Source organism: Gambusia affinis, linkage group LG20, assembly GCF_019740435.1.
Source record: "Gambusia affinis linkage group LG20, SWU_Gaff_1.0, whole genome shotgun sequence".
Taxonomy (NCBI): domain Eukaryota; kingdom Metazoa; phylum Chordata; class Actinopteri; order Cyprinodontiformes; family Poeciliidae; genus Gambusia; species Gambusia affinis.
Genome location: NC_057887.1, coordinates 12,674,400 through 12,687,220, shown reverse-complemented (window position 1 = coordinate 12,687,220; position 12,821 = coordinate 12,674,400). Strand labels below are relative to the sequence as shown.

The following is a 12,821-nucleotide window of genomic DNA, read 5'->3' as shown; positions in this document are numbered from 1 at the left end:
ACCCAAATCGAGTGCCATCCTCCACTCTTCCTCCAGTATATAAGCTCACTTATTTTCTTTGTTCTTTACCAGTTCCTCCTGTTACTCTCCACATGCTCCATATTCTGTTCTCCTCATTCAAATCCTGTACGTTTTCTGCGTTCATTAATAAAAACTCCTCCAAGTTCAATCTCAGTTTCTGCATTGAACTTGGAGGAGTTCAACTACTACATTGCTGGTAGTTTAAGCTGGTAGTTGGTCCAACTACCAGCCTAAAATAAATGGGGGAAAAAAAGTTTTCAATAGCTGTGAGCAGAAACCTCAGAATTGTTAGTAATAAACACTTCAAAACATCAACCCATGAGATTAAGCTAAATAAAATAGTAACTGTTATGTCACTAGTAAGTTAGCAGGGAACAATCACAGTACAACTGCAGTGTTATTTCATTGCATTTACTTGGAACTGGTTATAATAAAATATCAAACTTGGGTTCTGTATCATCAAATCCTGATTCTTCAATTACTCTGACTATTAAGACAAAAATTCCTTATTAGGACATGCCTCAAGATTACACTTCCTAAAAATTAAACCAGCATCAGCAAATCAGTCTTTAAAAGGTGTAAATCATTATTGGTAAAGAAAACAGTTGTGGTCATTTTACAGATTAAGTATTTATTCTGTGGCACTCTTATTCAATAACAGAGAGTATGAGAAAGGACTAAGATATAATCTTCTGGTTACCTTCAAGATTTAGAAAAATGCAAAATTCAACACTGAGTTGAATATGAGCAGCTCCAAAACAAGTTATTGTGCCTCATTGTCGATTCCAGAAAACAACCAGGGAATGCATTACTCAGGGGTGTGATGTGAAAGTCAGAAGAACCTGGACTGGTTTTATACAAGGACTGTGAATTTAGTGGAAAAATATTTTAAAATGCTTCATATTTGTGCATTACAGACTAAAAGCATGACCTCAATAAGTGTTTTTAGATCAAGATTGCATCGCTGTGCCACTGTGAAGAGTAGGGAAATCAATTGGTGACTGAAATTGTGAAAGGAAAGAATCCAAAAGATGAGTCATACAGTATTTTTAAAAGAAAAATGTAACTACGGGGAGCCAGTAAATAAAAGAAAGCTGAACATTTTAAAGCAAAGTTGCTTTGTTTCATTCTTTTGACAATACCATGTCCATCATGACACTTGCTGGAAAAAGAAATGTTGGCATTTGAAAGTCTATTTACAGCAAATAGACACGGAGATAATAATGCTAACCATTCTAATCAGGCTAATCAATAGTAGAATAGACTACAGATGATTAAAAATGTCATCTCTGTACATTTTAATCACAGATGCTGATTATTTTGAAATGATTTGGCAAAAAATATATTTTTGTGATGTGGGGAACCCCTACATTTTGAACAATGCAAAAAAATTTAAGTTAAAATGTAGAACTAAATAAAATGCTCTAATTGTTTTTGTTCATACATCAGTCAGATAACAGGAGGATTTTACTTTTAACAACGGAGAGAGACTGTTCCTTCTGAAAAAAAAGTTTGACTTTTCTATAATTATTTCATTTATTATTTCTGAGTGGATGGAAAAATTCTTTCGATGTCAAGCTGATACAGTAAATGACTCAGAAACATAAGTGATAAATAGTGAGTGTACATCCATCTGTTGCTGTACATCTCCAATGCAGGATGAAGTTGTCTATGAGAGGAAGTCCAAAAACTTAAAGATGTGCTAAATGGAAACTAAGTGACATAAAATGTCTTCCACCAACAGCAGGTGGCAGACAGCTGTGCGTAGGTGGGAAGGTCTCCAAGCGCTTTCTGCAGAAATATTGTGTGTGGGTGTGACTGTGTGTAGCTGGAATGGACAGTGACATTTCTTCAACAAGAAGGGGGTTAAATGGGTGTCAGGTCAGTTACTGAGTGAAGATGACATGGAGGAATGAGGAAACCCCACCTTAAATGTCATAGTCAGTGGGCTGCAGAAACTTTCATTTCACTCTGTGAGAAATACATCCCCATAAGGTTACACAAACATTCTTCGTTCTTTAATGCAGTGCAAAAAGTTTGTATGATCAACTTCCCTCCACAGACTCTGGCTTAATTAAGATTTCTGATGGCTTTTTCAAATAATAATCTCAAGGCAACCTCCTCTACCAACATCTCAACAAACCCACCTGTGCTGAGTGTTTTGCTCCCCCACTTTCGGTCACACTGCTGCACTTGATTGAATACCCCAGGGACCGGGACCCTTTCCAGAATAGTGCACTCCACTGTGCCGGCACACAGAAGACGCTATAAAAACTTCCTTGGAATTTGTCATACAATCTTAGGGGTGAATGGACGCCAAGTCATTTAAAAACCAGCATAACACAGAGTTCCAGAAATGGCCAAGTCGTAACAGGGATGGATGGAAACAAATTCAATCAGACAGTTTGTTGGGAGTTTAACAGTCGTATTAAATGGCCATTAGCTGACATGCTAGGGCTTTCATTTCTGTTACAGATTTAATACATGATCTTCTTTGACAGTGGATGACTGCTCAAACCTTAAAATACAGAAAAAGCAGGAGCTTGGTACTCTCCTTTGAATACTTTTAAATTAATAAATGGTACTTTTGACAAATATAAGGAAACCTGCCATTTAAATTTTTGATGTCCTGATGCAGCATTTATCTTTACTATGTCTAAAAAAATGTTTCTGCACTCCTTAGTAATGCAGATTTAATTCTGATAGACTTCAAGCTTGAAATTCACCACAGTATACAACACTGAACCAGGCACCTAACTAGGCACACCTATTCAATTGCTTGTGAATGTAAACAGTGACTCACCCTTTTCCATAGGAGTTTCTCAAGGATTAGAACCTGCATGAGGAATAAGTGGGATTCACATGACTTTGAATGTGATTTGTTTTTGTGCCAAACAAACCGGATATTTAGATTTTAGGTTCAGAAGTTGATGAAAAAAAATGTGGATCCATCCTGTTTTGTATAAATGGTTCATGCAGGTGTTGGTGGTTTGTTTGTTGGGGATATTTTCTTGACACACTTTCTGTTTTTCTTTCTTTTTCAGAGCTTTATCTAGAACAACATTTTAGAATCTGAACAGCCTGCAGCTAAGAAGAATACATTCAGAGGAACATCAACACTTTGCCAGCTATTAAGCAAAATGTGCTGAAGACAGGCGCCAAGAACTTACGTGTTTAAAGTTATAAAATAAAAAAAGGAGTGAAATGGAACCTCATAAGCCACCTAAGGTATTATTTTCCAATTTCTTCAAATATAACTGCATTTTTTTATTCCAAAAAACCTTGTTGACACTTACCCCCTTTCTGCTTCTCCTTGAAGGCCATGCTTCCTTTGACATTTCAGGAGTGCCACAAAGCCCATTAATTTTCTTTCCTGGACACCCTCCCTAACGCTGTAGCCCGAGACCCTTCCCTCAGGGAAGTCAAGGGGTCATAATTCTGATGCTACACCCCCCACAACAAAGGAAACCCAACCCCCCAGTTTCCAGGGAAGAGCATATTTCATTGTTATTTACACTGGAGGGGAATTTGATTGCTTGAAACCAATCCACTTGTCCTAATTTGCAAAGCTGTGAATAATGGGTGAATGTTGTTGATCTGACCTGCTTTAATTTCTAAATGACCTGAGCTATTCCAAAGCACCAAACAAGTTAAATGAAAATCTCCATTATTGCTGACCATCAAACAATGGAGTGGTGTTAACACAGACTAACTGAATGTTGTCAGATCAGCATGAAGGTTGCACAACCCTTTATTAGTATTGAGCTATCCAGTCTAGCCAATAGCAGTGCTAGCTGGCTTCAAGTACTATCGAGACAGATACGAGTTAATGACCTTCTGGAAAGCCAGGGGGAAAACCATGAATTCTTTCTGTATGCATGTATGACTGGAACAGGAAGAGAAAGAAAAAATCTGGAGAGGCTCAGCAGAAGTGAATCACTGATTTAACAAAGAGTTACATAGTCATCAATGCACGCAGAGGGAGGCTGAGGTGGGACAAGGAGCATGGGAATCAGAAGTGACAGATTTAAGATTGATTTTCTTGTGGAAGAGGCTATAAGAGTTGGTAAATTTCCAATGCAATTAGGGAGGCTCTGATAGCTGAAAAGATAATAGATTTTTAGCTGTTGGCACAAATAATTTTCCATTTGTCGTCACGAGCTCAGGAAAAATACCCCAACCGTACGATTAGTGCATTTAGTTGCTAAATCAAACTATAATCTTGAGAGTCACATTTTCTCAATAAAGATAATGATTTAAAATAAACATTTAAAAGAAATGACCCTCTAAATTCATGCCAGTTTTCTTATGGCCTACAATGGCTCTGATGAAACCATTTAAATAGGTTGAGGAAGGAAAGGGTGAAGGGAATGATGATCTGGACATAAAAAACACAAAAGTGAAAGAAAAAGGACTAAAGGTCTGGAATCCAGACAGTCTGGATGCACACAACTGGGCTGCTTTCTTCAGAAAATTACTACAGAAAAATCACATGAGGTAGAATAATCAAGCATATAAAGAGAGTGTTTGCTCCTGTAATTGAATAGTACTTTATGTCTGTGTGTTATTTATTTATTTCACATCCTTAAAAGCTGCATTATCTAACAAGAGAGACATTCTGTAGAGACATGTCAGAGGTGAACATTACACTTTGATTAAGTTATTTTCACACAAATACAATTGTATTTTTTGTCATTACATTGCAGTTCTGGCTGTACATATTTTTGGGGTTGTTCTCCTTAGAGTTTAGATCTGGCCTAAAAAAATCCAACCCAACCTGGTCGGATTCCATTGCTATTCTGTCCGAGCCTGATCTGGCCAATCTAATTAACTTTAATTATAGACCCGAGCCCAAAGTAAACCCAAGATATTCTTTTATTAAGATGTCACTACTTTTGTTTTTAGACCACAATTTAAGTAATCAGTGTAACGTCTCGTTTTTTAGCTTTTTCTTAGCGTGTTCCACCTCCATCGTTTTGGTTGTTGTAACCAGAGGGTAAATCTAGTGTAAATCATTGGTGTGTGACTGACAGGATTCTTTCGCCACAAGTGGAGCAGGGTGGGGCCACTGCGCTTGTTACAGTCTGATTAACTTCTGCACACTACTTACCTTTTTAAAGTCATCAACAAGTTAAAGTATGCACTCCTCTACTTAGATAATGAAAAGTAAATTACCACAATAATAGGCATTCCAGTATGATTTTCTCTACATACTGCAGTTTTAAACACGTCAACATTAAAACATATAAGGAAGACCTGCTCCGGCACTAAGTCAGACGTTTCCATTACAGTGAATTTATTAATATTACAAGGAAATATCAGAATTAGATAAATGTGAAACTCTACATTCTGTGAGGCAAACTCGACGGAAGATGAAAGATTATTTCAAGCAGAATCAGTTAGTTCATTTTACCCATCAGCAGTCTTTCCAAGTTTTATGCGTTTTATGTTTATGTGTCCACTTAATTTCTTTCTCCTAGACTCCAAATTTTAGCTAAACGTTATGATCACGAATTATGTTTGTTTTACAAAGTACTAAAATACTATAAAGGAGACTCATGATGTCTGTGCATGTCAGATTCACAAAGCAGGAAGTGGAGAGAAAAAGGAGAAGTCAGATGGACACAGACCTTCTGACCTACACATGATGTCTGCCTCAACACACTCACAATAGATACAGAATAAACTAGGCCTATGTCCTATTTTGGACAAGCTTTTTTCAGTTTTTGTCCTCTATCTTTATTTTTGGACAAGCTTTTTTCAGTTTTTGTCCTCCATCTATTCTCAAGGCTTCAGCAACAGGAATGATGGAGCAGAAAAATATATTTCTACATCTGACAGATCTGGTGGAGAGGGACTGAAAATAACATGGAATTGTCACTAAACATTTACCATCACGGAACAGGATTTAGGTTTTTCTTAAGTAACCAAGCTTACACCTTCGAGAACAATAAGTAATCCCTTAATACAGAAGTTCCTGTGAGATCTACGAGAGTGGTTTCAGCTTTTTATTCAGAAGTCAGCAGGATAAAATTCCCCTACATATATAACTACTAGATAAAATGGGAATACCCTGATTATTGTCAGAAGACAGAAATTAGAGAAAACTTTCAGGCAGATGTTACTGACAACACTGACTGGATGAGTAAAAACCAGCTACCACACACACATGCACACAGAAACTCAGACAAAGAACAGTAGAGGACCCCAACCTCTGAAATTCCTTCAAATTTCATGGAAAGAAGCCAAGACAGAACTTTTTGCCAACGTTACAATTGGCCAATTACAATTCCTCTGACAGAGCATGTGTCCTGGGCTGTAGCCATTGCCAAGTTCCTCAATACGATCCGCAGAGGCAGCCAAACAAACCTCCACTCAGCAGTTTTTGTACAATAGGATGAGCTCAACATTAGACGAGTCAGTTGAGGCTCACATGTGGCTCCATTACACAGAATTCTTTACCAATAAACAATGCAGAAACTCATCTGGGCTACAGTCAGTCACTTCAGGGAAAAAATGGAAAAGTGGTATGAACACCATAAAAACAAGATACAAGTCAGATCATGAAAACAAAACAGTTTGACATGTATGGCACAGGAATTTTTCGTGATCAAATAACAGAAAGAAGGTCTGTGGGGTAGAAGGTATTTATGCATGGGTTTCAAACTTTTTTCGCAAATAATGATCTGGAAGCTTATGGCATGTGTTTGTATTCAGTTCCAACTGAGTAAATACTTTGCAGAACAAAATTTTGTTTCACTTACAGCCATAAGTGTTACAAAGTTTGTCTCTATTACCTTTTGCAAAAAGCTGAAACTAATTCACATTTAAAGAGCATTTGTAAGCAGCTCATCTCCATCCATTTTTAATTCAATTCTAACCAGTTCTGCTAAAGAAAATGTTCCCACCTCACAATGTTGACTCCACCAGTGTTTTGGGGGCATGGTGTGTTTAGGTGATGTGGGGTTAATAAAAGCTAAATTTGCAAAGAACATGATGCTCTCCCAAAGTTACTACAAGTCTCCTTGCTTCTTGTCTGTTTAGCTTGTCAGGTTGGGTGAATTGCACTTTGTCAAATCTCCGAGGCCTATTCAGTACAGCTGTATGTATACTTACATAAATGTTCAATATTAAGAATATTAAACAGTAAATAGGTGATCCTTTAAGCCAATTTGTTCTACTGGATTTTATTTACAAGTATCACTGGAAAGAGGCCTGAATACAAATGGTAGTAACATTTTTCATTTTTATATTAAATATTTGGGATATTTACCTATCATTTGGTTGGTTTGTATCATTCCTTAACCTTATTGAAATTTATATGAACTTCAACCTTCTATTTAGCACTATTGCTAAATTACAAGCCAATCTCTAAACTTCCATTTATCAGAAAAGTGCTTTAAAAAGCTTTCTAACAGTGATCAACCGCTTTGATGTCTTTTGGTCTGGTTTTTGTGCTCACCAGAGTACGTAGACTGCCCTTGCCAAAGTGTTTAATGACATTCACATAAATACAGACTGCGAAAGAACCACAGTGTTGCTTCTGCATGACATTTAGCACAGCATTTGACACTGTAGTCCATGATATATCATTGAAGCGACTGGGGCTCAATTTATTTAATATCTACATGCTCCTGCTAGCTCGGATAATTACGACTAATAAGATAAGTTACCATGCAGATGGTACGCAGCGCTAGACTACAATGTCACCAGGTGAATATGAGCGCATTAAAATTCTGAGCAGATGCAGAGAACAAATCAATGACTGGATGTGCAATAGCGTTCTTCAGCTGAACAGAAAGAAATTGTGTATAGTGATGGACAAAGACCTGAACTTTCAGAGGCACATAAAGACAATTACAAAGTCCTCCCTATGTCACCTAATGAACATTTCAAGTATTAAAGGACTGTTGTTCCAATAAGATCTAGAGAAACTCATCCATAAGTTTATCTTCAGTCAAATTGATCCCTGCAACAGTGTTTTCACAGGCCTGCATAAAAGGTCAGACTGTGGCAGCTGATCCAGAGTGCTGCTGCTTGTGTTCTCACTAAAACTAGGAGAGTAGAGCACATAATGCCAGTTCTAAAGTCTGTACACTGGCTCCCCATGATTCAGAGAATAGACTTTGAAAGTTGCCTTTGATTAAGAACAACAGCAACGTCACAGACTGTAGAGGGCATTTCTACCTGTAATGGTTTTCTTTTACTTTGCACTCCAATATTGTTTTGTCTCATTTGCTTTTTATATTTTTGTTTTAATCATAATAAGCTCTTTGGATTTCCCTGTTGCTGAAAATGTCCCATGTACATAAATTGCCTTGTACTAAAATTTTATTGTAACCCTCAGGAGGTTGAAAGCTGAAACTACAGTTAAGATGTAGATGGGTAAATGGATACATGAAGCCAGTTTGCTTTAATGGGAAGGAAAGTGAAATAGACTTTGAAAAGACAGTAGTTGGGGGTTTCCCACCAAGCAAGTGACTGACTGCACTTGGATGGCATTTTCTTTCACAAAGAAGAAGTAATTTTCACCTGCTGAGACACACCATCCTTCCCACCTACACCCCATGGGCATGAGTCCACGTCTCAGAGGATCCGAGAATTGAAACTAACAGTAAGAGAAGATAAAAAAACATGTTTCCTTTCTCTGTCTCATTCTGTAACTTCCCAAACACCAAAAGAAACACAAATCCTATTTGGATGAGCTTATATGAGAAGAACAGAAAATAAATCATTGCAATTCCTAATAAGACCGAATAAATATTAGGTCCCGACTGATGGTAAAACATTGTTTTAGTGCTTTAAATCAAAGCTACTGAGCAACAGACATTAAACCCAATAAGTTTGTGGGAAAACACAAATTCAGTACGCAAACATTTGGAAATTCTTCTTACTACAACACTAAAATAACACAGCTGTGACAACCTAAAGTCTTTATTTTAAAATGAACGAAACTGCAGCTAAACAGGAGAAACAATAGCATTATGTTTGCTATTCAGGACTCAAAGTGCAGTTTAAAAGAAAAGACTCAAAACATCAAACATCAAAGTTATACAGGTTCATCTCAAAGTTATCAGTGACAAAGTACATGAAAAGAATTTGAGTATTATAGTTAAAAAAAAAAGAAAATTCTAAGACATAATGTCCAACACTGAGTTAAGAGTAAGAGATTCATTGCAGAGTGTGAGACTGGAATGTCCAGTAAAGGCCTGCTTTGTGGAGTCAGTCTGGGTTGTCTTCTATTCAAGATTATAGTTCAAACATTACACACAGAAACTAGAAGAATGGCCAATACATAAAGAGGGTTTCCAATTCAGCTCATCCACTAAGCTCTGAAAGTTATGAGTTCAACATTTTGTTAATTAAAGCAAACTCACTTCCTGAATTACAAAGTCCTCTTTCATTCTACTTTTTGGTCTGGTACAAAATGTAATCCACATATTTGTTTCCCACACTGCAAAGGGCTCACCTTACATCACCAGTGATTAAATATAAGCAGTCTGTTCTGCCTCGATAGTGTCAGAACATGTGGGTTTAGGACGTTGATGAGTAAGGAGCTGATTTCCTGTGGCTTTGTCATGCAGACTATAATTAAGTTGGTGCAGTTTATTTTTTAATTTCCGTGAAAATACATTTTAATTTAAAATGTGGAACCTTGAACCTATTTGAAAAAGAACATGTCTGAATATTGGAAGACCACAAAACCTGAGTTCAGGAGACTCCTGAGTCAATGTTCTGCAGAAATCACCTTAAATGTCATTTATTCTCAGCGGTATGAAACTACTCACACTAAGGGAAGCTGGGCTGTAACCTTAAGAAAATTAAAGAGCGATATATTTAAATATTCATGGGACTAAAAATGTTCATGGTTTGAGCTTTAGTCATCCAAAAATCAATCCCAGTCCACATAAAGGGCGTGTGAAATATTCTTGCTACGGCGTGTGGAGATGGGAATCAGTTTAACTCCCACGGTAGCATTTCCCACAAGTATGGCTTAATGCTCTTTGGTGGTGAAATGCCATAAGAAGGTCTTTAAGAGAGATCACAAAGCTTGCAGCTCATAATTTATTACCAGTTTTTAGATCTATATCACAAAATAAATTATTCACTCTCTTTGATGATTACCTCATGTGAATACTAGAAGTTCAGAGACTTTGGGGGGAAATTTTACAGTTATTAAAGGTAAGTTTAATCTATACCTGCATACTCAAAAAGGAACATTAGGCAGCTACAGGAGCACAATAGGATTCTCATTCAAACTTGTTTAATTAATCATCCAATTATCAGGTGGAAGAATTTGTTCACATGGCAACTGTTAATTGATTACTCCACAAATCAACTAAATAGCTTCAAGAAATGTTGTTTGAGGTTTGCAATAAGTTATAGGACCCACAAAAGGTGAAAAAGTCACCTTAGTAGACCAAGACTTAACTTTTAAGTCTTGGGTGGGCACTCCTGGTCCTTGAGGGCTAGTCTCCTGCAACTTTTAGATGTATCTCTGCTTCTAAGTCAAATAATGACAGTATTAGCAGGACTCTGGAGAACTTGACTGCACTTGGGAGGTGATTCAGTTATTGGATTCAGGTGTGATGTACCTGGGAGACATCTAAGAGTTGCAGGACACCAGCCATCCAGGACCAGGAGTGCCCACCCCTGGTCTACATGATGGATTATACGAGTGGTGGAAAACCAACACAATGAACCCAACACCCCCACAGCAAGACATGGTAGTAGCATCATGTTATGGGAACACTGGAATTTAACAGGGACAAACAAGCTGGGCAGGGTTAAAACTGAATGCTTCAAATCAAAGACACTTCAAGTGTTAAAATGGTCCAGTCAAAGTTCAGACCTTACTGAGGCTGAAAATCCAAGGTAAGACTTGAAAACGATGGTCTACAGGCACTGGATGGAAATGTCACAACTTTCAGACTGAGAACCTGGTATCAATTACTTTCCATTGTTTAATCAGACACTCTTCTATTAGACAGTCACATTAAATACCTATAAAATACTAAGGAGTTTGTGGTTAACAACGTAGACAAGTTAGCGGTAAGAAAAATCTAAGAATTTTCTATATCAAATAACAATCTCCTATAAACTCAAGAGTTGTGTACCCCACTCACAGCGTAATCCCAAGGATATGCCCACAACCGATATTTTGAGTCGCACTTGTATCTCATCTTTGCTCTACTGACCTGCTGGTAGTTCTCATCTTCCGGCTGGAAGCTCTTGTCAGTGGGCTGAAATCTAAGGTTGATGTGGGGGAAATTGTGAAGCCAGTAAGTCCACCAGGGCGCAATGTAATCCACTCGAGTCAAAGACATCCCTGAACCGGACTGGGAATAAAAAAAAAAAAAAAAGAAAAAAAAAAAAAAGTTGGGCTGCAGCCTGGATGATTAGCCTCTCTCTCAATCCTTGAAGCGGGCGGTCTGGTCTGCAGCCCCGAGATCTTAATCAAGTCTCACATGAAACAAAGACAACGATATAAGCATGCTCAGTTTAACCAGCAACTCCAGCCTAAAGAAAGAGGAATAAAGAAAACATGGGCTGAAATACAAATCCAGCTCAGGCGGCAGGGGTGACGTAAACTGAAGCCCGGGGAGGATTTTTTTATTATTATTTTCCTTTCAAAAGAATCCAGTCACTCTGCACTCATGTCTCCGTGTCCGAGGATCTTCACACACTATCCGACCGACAGCTGCTCCAAACAGCACTGTCAGCAACGGGAGCGCGCACTGATAGTGAGGGACAAGAAGCGACACGGGAGCGCGCAGATCTCAGTCTCTGCAAGAGGAGTTATAGACCTGATGTCTAGAAATAACTATATATTAAACCCACGGCTAAACGGTTATTAGACTATTATGGATTAGTTTGTGCCGTTATGGTCGCTTTATTTGTTTATGTGGATTTAATATCTACACTGCCATCTAGCGGTCAATTGATTTACTTGCAAGGAGAGGCGCCTCCAGAAAGCTATGGTTTCAGTGGAATTTGGCAGTTTATAAAAATTAATCAAGTGTAGAAAAAGATAGAATGAATTAACTTGTTTCTAAGATTGTGCAATATTTACAGGAACACAAGCTGCTAGTAGAACCCCAAGAACCAGACTAACCATACATCAGGAAGTAGGTTTTTTACCAAAATGTTGTTCAACACAAATTTTGTTTCATAGCATTCCAGTTTAAAGTTCTTCTAAAAATGTGCAAAGGGCCAAAGAATGTCCCTTTTGACTGAACAAAACGTTTATCCTCCAGACCCTGTTGTCATGGTGAACAGTGCTTCACATAAGCTGCTTGGAAGCACAAAGCTGCAAAGACCTGTTTCACAAGTTTGCAATCTTCCACCAGCATGTATGTTCAGAGGTCAACTGCAGGTTAAGCAGACAGCCAGACCAATGCACCAGTTAATTACGTATCACCAGCCCATTTATGATCAGAAAAGTAGATTTAGTAAGGAATTTATCACATTTACTTTAAACATAGGGGTCTACTCTGCAGTTTTGGTTGAGTCTTTATCAAAATGTAAGAAACCTTAAAACTCAAATTCAGCAGCAGGAATAAATGAATCATTATGAGTTAAAGTCTGAAAACAATAAGGATGTCTTCTGTATACTTCTGCACCTTCTTTTAAGAAATATCAACTTTTAAATGCAAATATTTATTGTACAAGTCTAACAAAAACACCAATAGGAAAATTTTGAAAATGTTTACAACTCAACACCTTAATCTTGTTAGCATGACCGGGACTGGAGATATTTTACATAAAAGTATGGTAAAAACGTTTAAAAAAATAAAAAA

The 12,821-nt window shown here is 37.6% G+C and overlaps 1 protein-coding gene across 2 annotated transcripts in view; it reads right to left on the bottom strand.

Annotated features, from left to right (window-relative positions):
* ttyh2 (tweety family member 2) overlaps positions 1-11,765 on the bottom strand; it is a 51,895-nt gene extending 40,130 nt beyond the window's left edge. Inside the window, exon 1 of one of the 2 annotated variants that reach the window (XM_044101795.1) lies at positions 11,220-11,765. In XM_044101795.1, the coding sequence (XP_043957730.1) occupies positions 11,220-11,348 (129 nt within the window). In that variant the 5' untranslated portion in view covers positions 11,349-11,765. The remainder of the gene's footprint in view (positions 1-11,219) is intronic. The other variant, XM_044101796.1, reaches the window with a different exon arrangement.
* Between the last annotated feature and the right edge of the window lie 1,056 nt (positions 11,766-12,821).